This window comes from Lampetra planeri, chromosome 10 (genome assembly GCF_965212315.1).
Source record: "Lampetra planeri chromosome 10, kcLamPlan1.2.h2, whole genome shotgun sequence".
Classification (NCBI taxonomy): Eukaryota; Metazoa; Chordata; class Hyperoartia; order Petromyzontiformes; family Petromyzontidae; genus Lampetra; species Lampetra planeri.
In genome coordinates this window covers 125,663-144,672 of record NC_136116.1, presented here as the reverse complement: position 1 = coordinate 144,672, position 19,010 = coordinate 125,663, and the positions used below count along the sequence as shown (strand labels likewise).

Sequence of the window (19,010 nt, the reverse complement as noted above, 5' to 3'; positions counted from 1 at the left end):
TGGTGTGTTCGACGAAATGGCAGACGCTTACGAGCCGCCGGATGATGCTCATCGCCGGTTTGTGCAACGACAACGCGCACCCGAGGAGTCTCCGGTGGCGTATAGGGGCGCGGTACTGGAGCTGGCAATGGCCGCATACCCGGAGATGGAGCCTGACCTGTTGGAACCTCTCATCCTGGGGAAGATGCTGGAGTTGTCCCGGGATCTCGGCATTCCCATGCCGGTGTGCGGTCACGAGAAGCTCACATCCCGGGCTGCGGCTAAGTGTCTGGACGCCCAGTTCAACCTGCGCCGGTGGAAGCAAGTTACGGCGTGGACGGGTGGGCCCATCGTCGAAGGGGGAGCCGTGGGTTGGGACCCCAAGAAAGCAGTTTATGTGCCGGACGACAGGAGCCCGCAGAAGCTGTCGGCTGCCGCTGCTCCGTGGCCGGAGCCGCGGGCTGCGCCGCCGACACGGCCGCGTCGGGACGGGGCGCCCGCAGCAAGGCGCAACAACATCGACTGTTTCCGCTGCGGGCGTAAGGGCCATTATGCCAGGGACTGCTGGGCCCGCGTCCCGGGTCCGCCCCAGCAGGAGGCCTCGACAGCGGCCGCTCCAAGAAAGGATTCGCCAGCACAGGCAAGTCGGTGCGCACCAGACACCCGGCAAGGCTTGACACCTCACTCATCACCGTTGTCATGCGATCCGGGTGTTTTTAATAACGGGAGGCCATTGACTGCGCCTTGTCGTTCGGTAACGCAGTGGCGTAAGTTGGCTCGGCGGGTCGTCGCGGCCGCTACCGGTTCGTCCACCGTACCTGGGTCGATACAAGGGGTGGACGTACGGATTTTGGTAGATTCCGGAGCGTCCGCGACCATTATTTCGGATGTAATATTCCATCTCTTGAACATCCCACCAGAGGCCGTGAGTCCGGCTTACGCTTCCTGCGTCGCCGCGAACGGGGGTAGCATGGGCATTGTGGGCCAGGTGTACGCTACAATCGCTATCGGGGGAGTGTCGGCCTCGGGAATTGTGTTAATTTCGAGGTCTCTTGCGGTTCCTTGTTTATTAGGGACCGATTTTCTGGCCAAAATGCCCATTCTAATTAGAATTAATGAGAACTGCATTCAATTACCGGAAGGCCGTAAAATTGCCTTTTTGCCGTCGCCCTGGGGGCGACCTGCTCCTGTCGCCCAGGTGCAGGCGTTGTCCGAAGTGTCTGTTGATATTCCACCTGGCTCACAGATTCTCATTCCGTTGCGTTATCGGAAGCCTGTACCTGGTCGTCAAGGAGCGATTGGGGTTTTGTTGTCGCCGTCCGCCACCATCACGGGTGGATCGGCGCTGGTTGGGGCACAAACTATTGTTCGGCCAGACCAGCAGCCGTTTTTGCAGGTGCTTAACGCAAGTGCCGAAAGCGTGTGTGTGCCGGCGGGTACCGTTGTGGCACATGCCACTACTGCGTTTACAGCTCATGATGATCTGTCCGGCCGGGGGTTTGTTGGAGGTGTTTCGAGGCCCGGAGCTGTAGATGACCGCTGGATTGCTAAATTGTGTGGGGAGAATTCAGCTCTTTCCGGGGAACAACGTTGTGTGATTCGTAAATTATTATCGAGCTATTCTGATGTGTTTAGCTCCGATGATTTGGACTTAGGACGCACCTCCTTGCTTTACCATCATATTGACACAGGGGACGCTGCCCCTATTCGGTTGAACTCGCATCGGATGAGTCCGGCTGAGCGAGAGCATGTTCGAGGGGCAGTGGATGACATGTTGGCTGCGGACATAATATCTCCGTCTAACAGCCCATGGGGCGCACCTGTTGTTTTGGTCAAGAAAAAAGATGGCAAATTGCGATTTTGTGTAGACTTTCGTAAACTAAATAAGGTGTCGGTGGCAGATGCATATCCCCTGCCGCGTATGGACGACTCTCTCGATGCCTTGTCGGGGGCGAAGTTCTTTTCAACGCTAGATCTCTCTTCGGGCTTCTGGCAGCTTCCCCTCGACGAGTCCTCGCGAGAAAAGACTGCTTTCCGTACGCCGCAGGGGTTATTCCAATTTAACTGTCTTCCGATGGGGCTGAATGCGGCCCCTGCCACTTTTCAGAGGTTGATGGAGTTGGTATTAACGGGGTTGCAGTGGGAGACATTTCTTATATATTTGGACGATATTATCGTTTTCAGCCGCACATTTGACGAGCATTTATCGCGGTTGGAGGCCGTGTTCATCAGGATGCGTTCTGCTAATTTGAAATTTAAGCCCAAGAAATGTCACCTACTGCAACACTCCGTGCGTTATTTGGGGCACATCGTCAGTGCGGACGGGGTGGCCACAGATCCGGACAAAACTGCGTGCGTCCGTGACTGGCCAACCCCTGCCACGGTGGGGGATGTGCGTCGGTTTTTGGGGTTCGCCTCATATTATCGGAGGTTTGTTCCAAATTTTGCTACGATCGCGAGGCCTTTGCATCTCCTGACGGGTAAAGGACACAAATTTGCTTGGGGACCGCCAGAGGAGGCGGCGTTTCGAGGCCTACGCGATCTATTGGCTACGGCACCGACGTTGGATTATCCGGATTTTGCACATCCCTTCATTCTGGATACGGACGCGAGTGACACGGGCATTGGGGCGGTGTTATCTCAGTCCAAAGGTGGTGTAGAACGCGTGGTGGCGTATGGTAGCCGGGTTTTGTCTCCCGCTGAAACCCGCTACTGCGTCACTCGCAGGGAACTTTTGGCTATTGTTTTTTTTCTCCGCCAATTTCGACCGTATCTGTACGGTCGTTCGTTTATTGTTCGCACGGATCATGCGGCCTTGCAGTATGCTCTTAAAATGGACCAACCATCCGGCCAGCTGGCGCGGTGGTTGGACACGCTGCAAGAATTTTCCTTCCAAATTCACCATCGGAAGGGAGTGCGTCACGCTAATGCGGACGCACTTTCCAGGCTGCCGCAGCGATCCCCTTGCGCGTGTGCGTCGGGGACGCATAGGTGTGGCCCGATTCAGCACCCCCCTCCGCCTGTCGCGCTGGCAGTCGAAGTGCCGGAAGCTCCGCTTGAGCCGGGGCCGGCTGATGCGGGGCCGGCTGATGGGGGACCGGCTGATGGCATTCTACATCTCCCGAGGTCTGTGTGGATTCGGGAACAAATGTTGGATGATTCTTTGGTAACGTTACGTAAGCGGCCTGTGAAGGGGAGTGGGCGACTCTGTGCGGGAGGCGTGCCGGAAACCGCTCTCCGGGATGGCTTGCTAATGTGGAGGGAAGGGATGCAGGAACGCTGGCGTCTGGTTGTACCGGCATCATTGCGGTACGAATTGATTAGGACTCTGCATTGTGACACGCTTTTACATCTGGGGGTGCAGAAGACGCTATTGACGCTGCAGCGAGACTACTATTGGCACGGCATGACGACGGATGTCGTCGGACACGTTCGCGCGTGTCCCGATTGTGCCCGCCGTAAGCCACCTAAACATCCATATGTGCCGCCGATACAATCCATTCAGGTGTCTCGAGTTAATGAGTTGGTGGCGTTAGATATTTTGGGACCCTTTCCGCCATCCGCTAGGGGAAATAAATATTTGCTGGTAGGGGTGGAGTACCTCTCCCGCTGGCCGATGGCCTGGCCTTTGCCTGACCAGTCAGCGGCGTCTATCACAGACGCCTTTCTATTTGGGTATGTTATGGACAAAGGGGCGCCGGAGAGGCTCCTTACAGACCAAGGCCGGAATTTTTCCTCAATTGTTGGGGAGGTGTGTGCGGCGCTGGGTACAAAAAAAATACGGACATCTCCCTACCACCCACAAACGGATGGTATGGTGGAACGGCTTAATCGGACCCTGTCCGCCATGTTGTGCCATACGGTTAGTGAAAAACAATCGGATTGGGATTTGCATATCCCTGGGGTGCTTTCAGCGTACCGGATGACGCCGCATGCGGCTACAGGATATTCGCCGTTTTTTCTAATGTACGGTCGTGAAAACGTACCGCCGATTAATGAACAGTTGGGAACCGGAGCGAGGGGACCTGTCAAGCCTCTTCCTGATTATATTCAGGACACCGTTCGCCGAGTCACTGAGGCGCGGGTGGGGGCTCGCATGGCTACGGCCAAAGCCCAGGCTCGGAACGAGCGGTGTGCGCGACGTTCAAAAGGGGAATGCCCCTGGAAAACGGGGGACCTGGCCTGGCTCCATTGTCCACAGGTGCGGCCAGGTACCTCTCCTAAATTACATAAGCCATGGCAAGGGCCGGTTCGCCTCATCGAGGTTCCCAACCCACAGTCGGCGCGTGTTCGGTTTGGTTCTCGGCGTTGGTTCGTCCATACATCTCGGTTGAAACCATACGTGGCCCCTCGACCGGATGCGTCATCTCCTGAGGTTGCCTTGCCGGGGTCTGTTGCTGCCGACTCGCCCTTGCCTGTGCCTGCTGACTTTGCTAGAGCGCCTGTCGTGCCTTTCACAGACGAGCCGGCCGTGACGCGGCAGGGGAAAGAAGACCCAGCTCGGGGTGCGCCTACCACGGCTGCGGAACCTTTGAGGCCCGCAGCCCTTCCAACCCCGCGATGGACACGATTGCGGGACGCCTCTGATGCTGCGCCTTCGAAAATAGGGGACCGGGACGTTGCCAGGCCTCCAATAGCGACAGACGAACTTCAGCCTGTCGCTCTTAAAACCCTGCCACGTTCCCGCTCGGTGGGAGGGCCACCGACTGTCCGGGATGGCCCGGCGACCCGCACCCGCTCGAAATCCCTCACATTTCGTTAATTATTGTGTTGTGTTCTTGTTCTTTCGGTATATTATGGTGTGTTCTGTGTCCTTTTTCGTATTCGGTCGTGTTCGCTCGCATTGCTTATTGGAGTTGTGTTCAGCCGAGGTCGGCTGGATTTTCTCTACGGGGGAGGGTGGTGTAATGCGGGCGTAAACGACCTCCCGGAAGTGACGTCATGGGGGGAGGAGTTACGTCACGTGGGGGAGAGGGTAAGGGTCTATATGGGGGGTAACCGGAAGCAGTCGGGAGTGATCGGAGACTGGGAAAGTGGGAGGCCACGCAGGGCGAAGGGTGAGGAGAGAGTGGCGAGATCGCCACACACCCGAGCCACGAGGATCGGCACCGTCGGCCAACGGTGACCGACCCCCGGGCAGCAGGAGCAGCGAGGAGGCTGCAGAGAGCAGCGGGTCTGCAAGGGAGGAGTCGGGCAGCAGGGGTCTGCACGACGAGACAGCAGAGGGTCTGCTAGGAGGGAGTTGGGCTACGTGAGCGACAGCAGCCTGGGGCTGCAGAGCAGAGAGTATATAGGGGAGTGCCGTGAGGGAAAAGAGATCGAACCCAAATAAAGGACACAGGACAGAGAGAAGCGTCCGAGTCTTTTATTACAAATCCATTGAAATTGAGAGAAACAGAAATAACTTTAATCGCTCAGACAGCTACAGGCTTAGTGCGGCCTTGAAGCGTATTATTAAATAAGATACATTACAATTCCTTATAGGGGAAACAAACGCTAACTAATTACTAACGTTGCATAATCACAATAAAACACATTCCAAATTATTACTAATCTACAACTCGCATTGTAACAACTGCCTGAATACTAATCTAGTATATAATTACAATAACCCCCCCCCCCCTCAAATCGTTGCACCTGATGAGTTAATGATGACGTCACTCTGCTGCTGCTCTATATAAGAACGGGAGACACAGCAGAGCCTCACCATTCTGGCGAATTGCCCGATGATGCTGGATGCAATTACCAGCGAAACGTCGTACTCAAATTGTAAATGTTGTGGTTTCACGCTTCAACACACCGATGGGCTAAAGCAGTGAACTATTTGTCTTTTGTCAACGTGACACTTTTTTACTGATTGGCCGTGTCGGGTGGTGGAGTGTTACGACAAATTTATAAATAACGCGATCTAAACCCAAAAATGTTGCTTATGAATGATATTTAATATCCATGCCTCTGAATGAGAAAGTGTTTGTATGTGTGTGTAGAGGAGTTGTTATTTAGCGGTTAACGTGCTACACTACAAACCCGGTGACTCGAGTTCAATTCCCGCTCATGGTCAACACCAGTGACGATTATTTGACCCGGTTCTGGGCCTCCCCTGGGTCTACTCAGCCTCAAATGAGCACCTGGTGTGACATAAACATCGCCACTGGGGAGAGAAAGGCGGCCGGGCATGGTGCTGTCCACCCACCCCCTTTGTGTGCCCTGCGGGCCTTCATAGGTGCTCGCTAAAAGTACTTGCCACACAAGTATATTAAGGCTTTACGGGGTGTCTTTGTAGGGGAGCGGTAGTGTCATGGTTAGTGTACTGTACTACGAACCTGGTGACCAGAGTTCGATTCCTGCTCACAGTCAACATCGGTGATGATAATCTGAACTCGTCCTGAACCTCTCTTAGATTGACTCAGCATTAAATGAACACCTGGAGCAATCAATGTATTAACATCAGCACTGGGAAAAAGGTGGTCAGGCATGGTCGTGGCCACCCACCGCCTCATTTGCCATGTCGGCCTTAATTAATGCTCGCTAATATCACTTTCTAACCGTCCGTGAATGGCGATATGGGTAATCTATGTTTTTGTGTGTGTGCAGGTACGATTCGCCACATGTACCTGTATCACTGCAGCCAAGGCAGCAAGGCCCTGCTGGGCCTCTTCATCCCCACGCAGAGGAAGGCCTCCGTGTTTGTGGTAGACACGGTAAAACTAACAGCACTTACACTCCTTTGCCTTAGTGCCATGATGGTAATTAATTATATCCAGAGTCATGAGCCTTGCTTTATCCCATCCAATGTCGTGTTGCCACCAGTCCAGGAATTGACATCTGTGTTTGGGTGGCAGCAGCAACTGATTTGCACAGAGATTTGGTACCATATTGTGTGGAATTTATTTCTAGTTTACTGCTCAGTTTTAATGGCAGACCTAGGCTGCTTGAGAAATATGTGCGGGTATGGTTTGTGGAAAATGTGGTAACCTTAACTCCAACTGCAACCCTGCCATTGTTCCACAAGAGGGAGTCTGATAATTGTTTTTTTACCCTTTTATCTGGCAACAAAACTGACACCTTTTTTACAAGGAGTCATGTTTGCATAGACCACAATACCTGCAGTCATAATGCAAACAAAAAACATAACTCTGATAATGTATGCACTGTCCTTGAAGTTGATTGGTCCACACCCTAGACAGCTTTCCTTAGAGCCTAGTCTCACATGGTGTTGGACCAGATGACGCCAAAAGGTGTTGCCAGATAAAAGGGTAAAAACCAATTATCATTTTTTACTGGCAAATGAGGTTCCAATGATGTAAGAGGGAGTCTGCTTGACACTTTCAGGGCATGACAGATTTTGAACAATTAAAAACTCGTTACAATCTGTTGTATTCATGTGCAACTGTTACCATTCTAGCCTGAAAAGCTTCCAGAAAAAATGAAGGCCTCATTCATCTTTATTGATACATTTAATTTCCCTGCATTAATTGGTTATTTGGGTGTCTCTTATGTATGTATGTACATTGAAATTATTTCGCACCGTACGTAGCCAACCATGTTAATCAAAGGACATCAAACTGGACAAAAAAGCAGTTCTAAATAAATGAGTTTTCAATCTATATTTTAAAGTGCATAGTTGCAGTGGCTTCCTAATATTGGAAGGAAGAGCGTTCCAGATGGCCACATGTGTTTCCTATCTCTTCGTATAATTATCATTATTACGGTTTGTTTACCCAGGAAAGCCTCAATCCTTTTTTTCAAGAGGGTCTTCACATGTTTTCACACCAAAAGGTGATCAAACTTCGTGTAATTCCAATTGAGTAACTCGATGACCCACCCATACTGGACACCTGTATGGGTGGGTCAGCTCATAGGATTCCTCCAGTCTAAATAAAGATTTTGAGTAATTTGCAGGTAATTTTTCAGCATTGGAATGTTCGGCCAATGCCAGTTACATTGGGATATAGATATGGGAGGAAGGCAGAGAACCTGGAGGAAACACATACAGAAAAAGGAGAAATCATACAAACTTCACACACAAAGCTTGCCAAGTCAGGAATCGAGCCTAGACCCCTCTTGCCGAGGCATAAGTAGTAACTATGAAATGAGCAGAATTGAGTTATGAATTGAGCAACCACTGAAAGTCAATGTCTAATTTGTAAATGCAGCTGATGGCTCCAGAGCACAGTCTGTAGGTTTGCTGATATAATTTTCCAACGGTAAGCATATTCCATAATACAGGCGGTATGTGGTTTATGACGATCCACATTTATAACGTTTATATAATGCCACCATTCACGACGTAAAAACCTGATTTACCATACAACTTCTAACATGACTCCGCACAAATTTTAACAGTCACTCTGGCTTCCGATGTGACTTGACGTGGATGTTTTTTTATTCTCAAGTGTTGTGGATTTTTACCTATTAAACCCCGTTAAATGTGGCTGATAAAAGGATAAAACACATTGCATTATGATGTTTCTACTTTTTGATTTACGACGAGGCGGTTACCAGGAACGCATTGTGTTGTAAAAGCGGGGACTGCCTATACTTTTATCCTAAAGATTAGGTTCTTATAATAGGAGGATCCCATACGAACTCTGCAAAGAGAGGCGCCCTAGTTGGGATTCGGATCCAGGAACTTCTTGCTGTGAGGCACGAGTGTTACCACTGTGCTATCCTTTCGTAAGTGTGTGAGAGTTGGGGAGTGGTAGTGTGGTGGTTAGCTTGCTGCATTACGAACCCAGCGACCTGAGTTTGATTCCCGCTCACAGCCAACCCCAGCGATAATTATCTGAACTGGTCCTGGGCCTCCCCTAGGCCGACTTTGCCTCAAATGAGTACCTGGTGAGGTGTGTCAACATTGTCACTGGGGAGGCAAAGGCAGCCAGGTGTGGGTGCTGGCAACCTACCCCATCATGTGCCGTGCCGGCATTCGTAGGTGCTTGCTAACAGCACTTGCCCCAACAGTCTGGTAAGGCTATATGGGCGATTGTTGTCTTTGATGTGGCAGGTCCGTAGTAACCAAATGCCGAACCTGAGCGTCGTGTTCACGGCGGAGCGCGCGGCGCTGCTCGCGATGCTGGGCGAGGAGCTGCTCCCGCCTCCGGAGCACGGCTTCGAGGTGCGCGTGGAGACCGACCTCAAGCAGGCCTACCGCGGCCTACAACGCCTGCTGCTCTCATACAAGGCGAGTGCCTCTGCCCCTGCCATCACGCACTACGGTGCCCACCCATCCTGGTTCATCCATGCCTGGCCTGGTGGCTCGGCCTGGGGGTTTACCCTCGAGTTATGAATTATGCTTCAGAGGCTTCGGGACCATATGGGATTGTTGTATTTTAAAGCCAATGAAGCACAGTATCTACAGACAACCTTGTATGGGTGAAATTTTTACTGCTGTGTACTAGTTACACGTATTTTAAAGATCATCAGCACAGCATAATTTGTCTTCAAACTGACGTCGATCTACATTCGAGCTGTTTTTATTAAAGTCGACCAGGTCTGTTGTTTTTGGGACCAATTTTTTATTTTACGATCATTTGTATTTTACCATCTCTACCTAGCTGAACGACAACAAACGCCGTTCACCACTAAGTGTCGGTGACATCACCACGGCGGTTGTGCCATGCTAGATGCACTTTGAGGCCACGTAAAGTGTCGAAGGCCTACTGTCAGGAGGTCACAGAACACAGACCCAGGTGCCATGGATTGACTAACTGTCAATAACTCACCACATAAATATACAGGTATCCCTCGATTTACGAAAGGGATGTGTTCTTCAAAAACACGTAAAACGAAATTTGGTGAATCGGAATGGCTTTCCCATTAATTTAATACTAAAAATGATCAATGTGTTTCGGACAGTCACTCCAAATATGCACCTATATCACTTTCACAATGGAAAAATATTAATAAAAAAACATAAATATTAAAACGATTGAATAATAATTAATTTTGAAAAAATTTGTACCTTTTCACTAACTCACCAAAATATCTGCATGTTGGAATGGCTGGAAAGGTGATGTGGAGGCATTACTCTTGCACTGTAGGGACAGCGTGACGCTGTCGTGGATGAATGACGCAGCCTCCCGGATGCTTCTCGTTTGATCTCATGGCGTGTGCCATGTGACATCATGTGAACACAGAAATTAGATTTCGTTAATCTAAAAGTGTCCATAATTTGTCAATTGCATTAAAACGCGAAATTCTGTAAACGAACGTTCATAAATTGAGGGATACCTGTGCACGTTTCACAAGCTAGTACTTGCAAATTTGTACCACAACTCCTGCGCCCACCGCGTGTGAGCAGGACTCGCGTAAGGGCCCCACTCTGGTTGCAGTGGAGTCGGCGTGGCCATCCCAGCGCGTGCGCTCCACTATGCCGGTGCTCGACGACTTCCCGGTGGTGTGGGTCGGCAGCGCCGGTGCGACGAGCCCGGCCGGCCCAGCGGACGACCCGCCCAGCCTCAGCGTCCTCGACTGGCAGAGGCAGGGGGGGCGGCACATGGTGCGCGCCTACCTGCGCGTCGACTCAACCCTTGCACGGATGTTCGACGTGGCACGGTGAGAGAGGGCTGGCTCTGAATAATCAAACATAGCTATTACTGTGGTTTACTTATTTATCTATCCATCCAGGACAGCATTGGTTTTTACTTTGAGATTTTTTCATAAAATTAACGACAATTGTTATACAAGTGGGGAGGAAACCGGAGCACCCGGAGAAAACCCACGTGTGTGAGGAGGAAACACTCTATTTCCATCAGTATGGGAATTAGTCGACTTGCTGTACTTTGATATATCCTGGAGGAAATCGACGAACTATGAAGCTCTTTTTGATAGATGTCCAGTAGGGGCGAGTCAGCATATTACAACAACAAACAATACAAAAAACAATAGGAGTGCAATGTATAGAAAAGGTAAGCATGTCACTAAAATTAAATATAAATCTAGATATATAAAATGGAAATTTGTGAATGTGTGTCTGTTCAAATATTTAGCGTACTTCCCGACATGCAACAAACTTGAAATTTGCCATATGGGTACTCTCCAGACTGTACACCATTGCAAAAATTATAAAATTTACTTTTGTTTTTTTGTGGGGGGGGGGGGGGGGGGCGCAATAATGCATATATTTTGCACGTCACATCTATCATGTGACCCGTATGCGGAAGCGTAACGGAGTGTGCCTGCTCATGACACGCCCCCCCCCCCAAACCCTCCGCGGGTAAAGTTAAATACAAATGTGTTGCAGGTCTAAGGCGTTCTTCCCGCAGCATTGGTTTATTATTTTAGTCGTTTACTGCCGTACGCACCCTGAAAGTTGTGTGTGTCTGCAGCAAACGCGTGTATGTGTACCTATGGACGCACGCACGTCTGTGTGTGGGGGGAGCGATAGTGTAGTGGTTAGCGTGCTACGCTACGAACCCGACGACCCGAGTTCAATTCCCGCTCACGGCCACCACCGGTGACGATTATTTGAACCGGTCCTGGGCCTCCCCGAGGTCGACTCAGCCTCAAACGAGTAACTGGTATGGTGTGTGAACATCACCACTGGGGAGACAAAGGCGGCCGGGCGTGGTGAATCCAAGTCCCGGGCGAAGCCGGGTAGGAAAGCTAGTAAAGTATATAAGTACAAATTGCATAAGTATATATTCCTGCTGATTTTTCAATACAAAGTGCAAGCTTGGGCAAGGCAACAAAATAACAATAAGAGTCTCAGACTACACCAAGACAACACAGTTTCTCAACAAAATTGCACGTAAAAACTAAACTATCGATACACGGGTGAGGATCAAAGTTACAAATAACATTTGCAAATGTGGTTGTATGTAGCAAATCCTCTCTTTTAGAATATATTTTGAAGTTAAATTTATATTAAGGGAGGGAACAAGGTTCTTCCAAAACGTTGGTGCTGCAACATCAAAGGCTTTATCGCCTATTTTAATTATTGTTCTAGGGAAAGTTAAAAGGCAATTAGGTGAACGTCTTAGGTTTCTTAGTTTTGCCAATGGGGTTAATGAATTAGCTAAGCATAGTTCAGATTTGCCAATAAGGATTTTATGGATGAACAGGGCCTAATGTGGATTTCTTCTTGCATCAAGTGATGTAAGATTGGATTTTAAGTAGAGGTCACAATGGTGGGTCCTGTATGGTACATCCAGTGCAAATCGAAGAGCAAAATGATAGAGGATTTTAGACACATGTTGTTATACTCGTTTTGTCACAGGGAGAGCGGCTGCATCCTGAACCATAGTACCTGGCAACCAACCAAATTTCTCCAAATCAGAATGCTGCTCTCGGTTCCAAAAACAGCTCCTTGATAAGAAAAGCATGCAGAATTGACCAATGGTAAGCAAGCAATGAATCATTGCTGGGCAGCCGAGGCATTCCCCCTGCACACGTGCAAGTCACCAGCAAGGTGGTCTGGCTCCATGAGTGACCATTCACTTGACCACAATATGCCTACTACAGCTCAACCACATCCAAGTGACTTCCTGACATGCATCTGCAACCAACGGGTGTTTCGCCCTTGTGACAAAGATCAATTATTGCAGTCATCCCAGTGTCAGCACGGTTAAAACCCTGCCTACATTCTTGAGTAGTTACTGCACCAAATGATCGCCTTACCCACAACGTATGAATGTGGAATTTCCACCACTGGGCCAGGGCTGTAAAGAGATGAGCACCGCCTCAATGCACATCGGAGCAGGAAATCACGTGTGTGCCCACGTTGCGTTAAATCGCTGGGTGGCGAGCCGTAATGCTGATGCTGCTGCAGGTACCTGCACGTGCCGGTGGGGAACCTTCCCGAGGACGTGGAGGCATTTGGCTGTGACCTGTTCTTTGCGCGTCACCTACGGCGTAACAATCACCTACTGTGGCTCTCGGCCACGGGGCGACCTGACCTGGGCGGCAAGGAGGCGGATGACGGGCGGCTGGCGTGTGACACCCGCGACGCCAAATCCTTCCACATCAGCTGCCCCTCGGCCTACCACGCAGGTGCTGATGCGGTACTCAGACACGGGTTGTGTCAAACCCCTTTTGATATTGAGCTTTGGCACAGGGAAGTAACAATATAACTCGGTGGACATATTCATACGCCTCCTTCACATGTTTATTCTGCAGGATGAAAAATATGATTGTATTTTTTTACACATCCCATCAGTCGTGCACAGCCGTCTGGAAGTGGGTAATTTCAGCGTGCACTGGTTCAACACAAGAAGTCACTGGAACAGTTTCAAAATTAAGTGGCTCATCAGCAGTCAGGCTGCAGGATTATTTGGTGTATTATTGAGTTTAATGTTAAACTAGGACATATCTCATTGAGAAGATACTCGCCTATAAGCATCTGCCAGTTTCCTAGCATTTGTGCAAGCAAACCTGCCTCTGCCGATGAAACGCTGAATGAGGAAAACCAGTCCAGAGTTTGCTTCTATTTAACCAAAATTGCTGTATTATGGACTCCTGGAAGGGTGTTTGGCTGATTGGATCTGTAAAAATATTTTTGTTTCATGCATAAGAACAGATAGTGGAAGGGGAGTGTGGTGTCAACTTTGTTAATTTGTGGTGGTTAAGCATGGCAGTGACTCGAAGGATTAGTTACGGCTTGGCTTGGCTCAGGCTTGGCTCTGGCTCGGCTCTGGCTCAAGTGAGCCAACTCAAAGCCATACATAACTTGTGCTGTGGACTTCCATGAGCTGTGCCCTAAGTAAGCCACAGCATAGCCGCTCATGCATCTTTGGAAACAACTGAGCGGCTCAAGCCAGTACCGAACTATGTCTAAAGACGTGGCCCTGACACTGCAGACCACCCAACGGGTGATGAAGCCACGAACCAGATCTTTTCCTCTGGCACCTGCTCCCCTCTCCACGTCTCCGTGCACAGTCTGCGCGGAGTTGGACATCCAGTCGCTGGCGGTAAACGCCGTGCTGCAGTCGCACCACATCAACGACCTCGAGGGTGGAGCGAGCGGCGGCGTGAGCTTCGACTCGGCGCCGCAAGCCTCGCTGGCCGACATGATGACATCGGGCACGTCCTCCAACACGGCATTGGCGAACTACGACGAGGCCGCGCTGTGCTCCAACACCTTTCGGTGCGGCCTCCCCACCCCATCCAACATTGGCTGTTGCCCACACGAGCACCGACCCGTTAATGCTATTATTGTTGCGATGCTCGTTTATCCAGGAAAGCCTCACCGAGCCTTAAACTGTTTTTTCGTGAATGTCCTGCTATGTTTTCGCAGCAGGGGGCAATGATTGCTACTTTTTTCCCAATTTATCAGAATCAGAATCTTTATTTATCCTGGAAGTATCCGATGAGCTATGAAGCTCTTTTTCACAGATGTCCAGTAGGGGTGCGTCAGCAAGTTACAACAACATAAATACAAACAAATAATTAAATAATTTGCGATGCCATCTTTAAAATGTTGCCAAATTTGGCAACATTTTAAAGATGGCATAGGACCTCATGGTTTCTTCTAACGTTAACATTTTTATTAACGGTATGTTTACGTTATGCATGCGGGCGCCAATCCGATCACTCATAAGTGGGCTGAGCATGCATCGGCCAATGAGCGACTCCCATTTATGAGCATTTAGACCTCGACTGGCTTTGTTTAAATTTCGATTTAAAGCTTTCGTGACTGCAGGGATTCATCTTCTTGGTTCTTTCGGTAAAGTCACGTAGAAGGGAAGTAATAAAATAATAAAAATAAAACACAACAAAACAATTCTCACGACGTTTCGGCCACAACGCAAGCAGCCGTCCGCAGGTGAAGAATGAAACACCACCAAGCTTGGAGCGTATATTTAAGCTGGGTTGGAGGGGGGGAGGTGGGAAGAAGAGCACCTTAACAAAATAATTTGCATATCAAGAGGAATTTAGCATATGGAAAATGCGTAGGAGGTAGGCGGGGGGGTTTCAAATTAATATTATGCCTGTGCATTATGCAGGATTAGCAGCATCAAAGGGAGGGGGAAGGGGGGTAGCATTAACAAAGGAAAGGAATGTTAATAGTATGTAGCTGCAGTTACTAAACAACCACGTAAAAAACTAAAGTATAAACTACATAAACAACTAAAGTATAAACTACATAGCATCATCAGTATACTTACTATACTGTACAATAAGCTGAGTTACTAACAGTAAGTAATACATTACAATTCTACGTCGTAAAAATAATATAATATGCTTCCGTCTAAACTTTATTCTCTTACATCACACAAGTCTACACCGTGTGATGTAAGAGAATAAAGTTTAGATGGAAGCATATTATATAATTTTTACGACGTAGAATTGTAATGTATTACTTACTGTTAGTAACTCAGCTTATTGTACAGTATAGTAAGTATACTGATGATGCTATGTAGTTTATACTTTAGTTGTTTATGTAGTTTATACTTTAGTTTTTTACGTGGTTGTTTAGTAACTGCAGCTACATACTATTAACATTCCTTTCCTTTGTTAATGCTACCCCCCTTCCCCCTCCCTTTGATGCTGCTAATCCTGCATAATGCACGGGCATAATATTAATTTGAAACCCCCCCGCCCACCTCCTACGCATTTTCCATATGCTAAATTCCTCTTAATATGCAAATTATTTTGTCAAGGCGCTCTTCTTCCCACCTCCCCCCCTCCAACCCAGCTTAAATATACGCTCCAAGCTTGGTGGTGTTTCATTCTTCACCTGAGGACGGCTGCTTGCGTTGTGGCCGAAACGTCGTGAGAATTGTTTTGTTGTGTTTTATTTTTATTATTTTATTACTTCCCTTCTACGTGACTTTACCGAAAGAACCAAGAAGATGGCTTTGTTTACATTATGTTTTCTATTTTGGCAGTGGTAACAGCTCTCTTGCAGACTCATGTAATTCCTATATTCGATTAACAGTTATTTTCGTGAACTAGTTTTCATGGAATGTATACTCTTAGTTCTTTCGGTGAAGTCACGTAGGTAAAAAATGAAATTAAAATTAATAAAAATAAAACAATAAAATCACGACGTTTCGGAGGCAACACAAGTCTCCGTCATCAGGTGGGACCGTCACAGCCAGATTTGCTGCATCAAGTGAGGCAAGGATTCAAGATGCAAGCCCTTAAATACAAGTTGGGGGGGGAGGAGAGGGGGGGGGGGGAGCTTATCAGAATGTGGTAGCCAATGAATGTAACGTATCGGGAGGGAGGGGGGCGGGGTTAAAAGAAGGCACGAAGTGCTACGTAGAACGTATCGGGAGGGGGAGGGGGCGGGGCTAAAAGAAGGCACGAAGTGCTGCGTAGAACGTATCGGGAGGGAGGGGGGCGGGGCTAAAAGAAGGCACGAAGTGCTACGTAGAACGTATCGGGAGGGGGCGGGGCTAAAAAAAGGCACGAAGTGCTACGTAGGCGTCGGCAACGTGGACGTGTTTGTATGCAAGTAACTATTGTTGCACATGCTAACGTAATGGATGAGGAGGGGGGGGGCTAAAAGAGAGTACGGGGTGCAAGTGTATGTGGACATGTATATGTACAAGCACCTGTTGATACACATGATAAAAAAGAACGAAAATGCCCATGTTTATAACAGTGTTGGCTGACAATAAAGAGAGTACTGTTAAACACTGGGGATGTTAACACTCGGTAAAGTAAAGTAAAATAGTGCCTGTCAGATAAGATGGTCCAAAAATGTGTAATTAAGTCTTTTTTGCATGGTTGATAACATCTTTCCAATGATTACTAAGTTTGTACCCATCATCACGGTTGAAATTATGTCTGTTTGTATATCTGAATGGCTTCGTGTACAAACCTTTGATGGTAGCCAGAGGGTTTGCAGAGCACCTTAGTCTCGGAGAAAACAATCTCATGAGAGCCCACTGAGTTGTAGCAATGATCGGCAATGGCGGAAGACTCAATTTTACCGTGTTTCAAATCTGACTTGTGCTCGCGGACACGATCAGAGACATGACGTTTCGTTTCCCCAATGTAACAGTCGCCACAGCTGCAACTCAGTTTATAGACTCCAAGGTATTGCAAGTCAGGGATGACATCCTTCACAGATGGAATTAGATCACGGATTTTATGTACTGTACTGAATCGGACTCGGATCTTATTTTTGTTTAGAATTTTGATGATCTTTTTGGTCACACCTGCTATGTATGGTAACGTGACAGTTTTGATCGGAGTTTCAAGTGGCTGTTTCTGTATGGTGGGAGAAACAGCTTGGCGGATGGTGCGTTCAGAGTATCCGTTCATCCTGAGGGCCCGATGTACATGTCTCAATTCACTGGCCAGGTGGTGTTGGTCAGAAATGCCATGAGCTCTGTGGTATAGCGTTTTGATGAGATAATTATTTAGCCCCTCCCCCTCCCGATACGTTCTACGTAGCACTTCGTGCCTTCTTTTAGCCCCGCCTCCCTCCCTCCCGATACGTTCCATTCATTGGCTACCACATTCTGATAAGCTCCCCCCCCCCTCTCCTCCCCCCCCAACTTGTATTTAAGGGCTTGCATCTTGAATCCTTGCCTCACTTGATACAGCAAATATGGCTGTGACGGTCCCACCTGATGACGGAGACTTGTGTTGCTTACGAAACGTCGTGATTTTATTGTTTTATTTTTATAAGTTTTAATTTCATTTTTTACCTACGTGACTTTACCGAAAGAACTAAGAGTATGAATCCTTGCAGTCACGAAAGCTTCAAATCTAGAATTTCATGGAATGGTTTAAAAACGTTAACCAAGAGATTACTGTACATCACAGCACACTGGCAGAATTAACGAGGGTAGCCTCCAACAAGCAGTGACCACTTCTCTGGGTAAATAATATGCATAATAAAAAATAAGAATAAATAATTTACAGAATGTTTAATTCACTGCTGGGCTGAGCCTATGAAGTGACAACTTAGATTTCACAGTCAATTGTGAACCAGGCTGAGCCGTCAACTCCCCACACCTGACATCTGCTTTGCCCGTGGGCGACGGCCTGATACAAACCCAGGTTCTCAGAGGCAGTGACCCTCTGAGCCGCCAGGTGATTGGCTGAATATGATTGACTGTTTGAATGCTTGTGATGTGGAGACTTTCTGTGCTGTGGTGCGGTGTAGTGCAACGGTTAGTGGTGCGGTCGTGTAGTGGTTATCTCACTGCGTTACGAACCTAACGACTCGAGTTAAATTCTTGCTCAAGGCCAACACTAGTAACGATTATCTGAGACGGTCCTGGGCCTCTCCTAGGTTCACTCAGTCTCTAATGAGTACCTAGTGCGGTGTGTAAGCATCGCTACTGGGGAGACAAAGGCGACCGGACGTGGTGGTGTCCACCCACCCCCTCGTGTACCGTGCCGGTCTTAATAGGTGTTCGCTAACAGCACTTGCCCCTACAGTCTGTTAAAGGCTATTTGGAGAATCTTTGTCTTTTTGGTGCAGCGTACTCAAAGGCATGGTGGTCGGGTGGGTGCGGGAGATCAGCCGCTTTCAGAACGCGTACGCCGACAACCAGGTACCACCCGCATCGGCGCCCAGTGCGGCAAGATGCCGCCTGCTTCACGATGGACCCTAAAGATCCCATGATGTTATTCGAAAGAGAGTAGGCTGTTATGTGCCCATGTCACAGTCTAAATTGGAAAATTGGTAAGCACAATCCAACTTTAGCCCACTATTGCAAAAACCTAGCCAGGACCTTCCCAAAAAAAAGTCATGAGCCTCAGTGAGGCTTTCCTTGGTAAACAAAATAATTAATAAAAGCATTTAAAAACAGTGAAAATAAAAAAAAAGATTTTTAATCTGCGTATAATCCACGAATCTTAAAATTGAAGGAATTATTTTAGCACGAGTCAAATATACATATATGTAGTTATGGCGATACTGTATTCTTAGTCATGGCTCAGCTCTGGCTTGGCCACTGACAGCTCAGCTCAGGTTTGAGCTGCTCTGTTGCTGTCAAAGATGCATGAGCGGCTCAGCCATAGCTTGGTTCAGGCTGAGCTCATGGAAATCTGCAGCATCACTGTGTTCATTTTCAGAGCCGGCTCAAGTTAGCCGCATGGCTTTGAGCCAGGTCACTTGATCCAGA

General features: G+C 48.4%; 1 protein-coding gene across 2 annotated transcripts in view; it reads left to right on the top strand.

Annotated features, from left to right (window-relative positions):
* The window catches only part of POLE (DNA polymerase epsilon, catalytic subunit), a 109,504-nt gene that overhangs the window by 72,093 nt on the left and 18,401 nt on the right, over positions 1–19,010 (top strand). For both annotated transcript variants that reach the window (XM_078597806.1, XM_078597805.1), the window contains exons 35-40: positions 6,574–6,680; positions 8,984–9,160; positions 10,280–10,533; positions 12,749–12,969; positions 13,855–14,062; positions 18,365–18,437. In XM_078597806.1, coding sequence (XP_078453932.1) covers positions 6,574–6,680; positions 8,984–9,160; positions 10,280–10,533; positions 12,749–12,969; positions 13,855–14,062; positions 18,365–18,437 — 1,040 coding nt within the window. The remainder of the gene's footprint in view (positions 1–6,573; positions 6,681–8,983; positions 9,161–10,279; positions 10,534–12,748; positions 12,970–13,854; positions 14,063–18,364; positions 18,438–19,010) is intronic.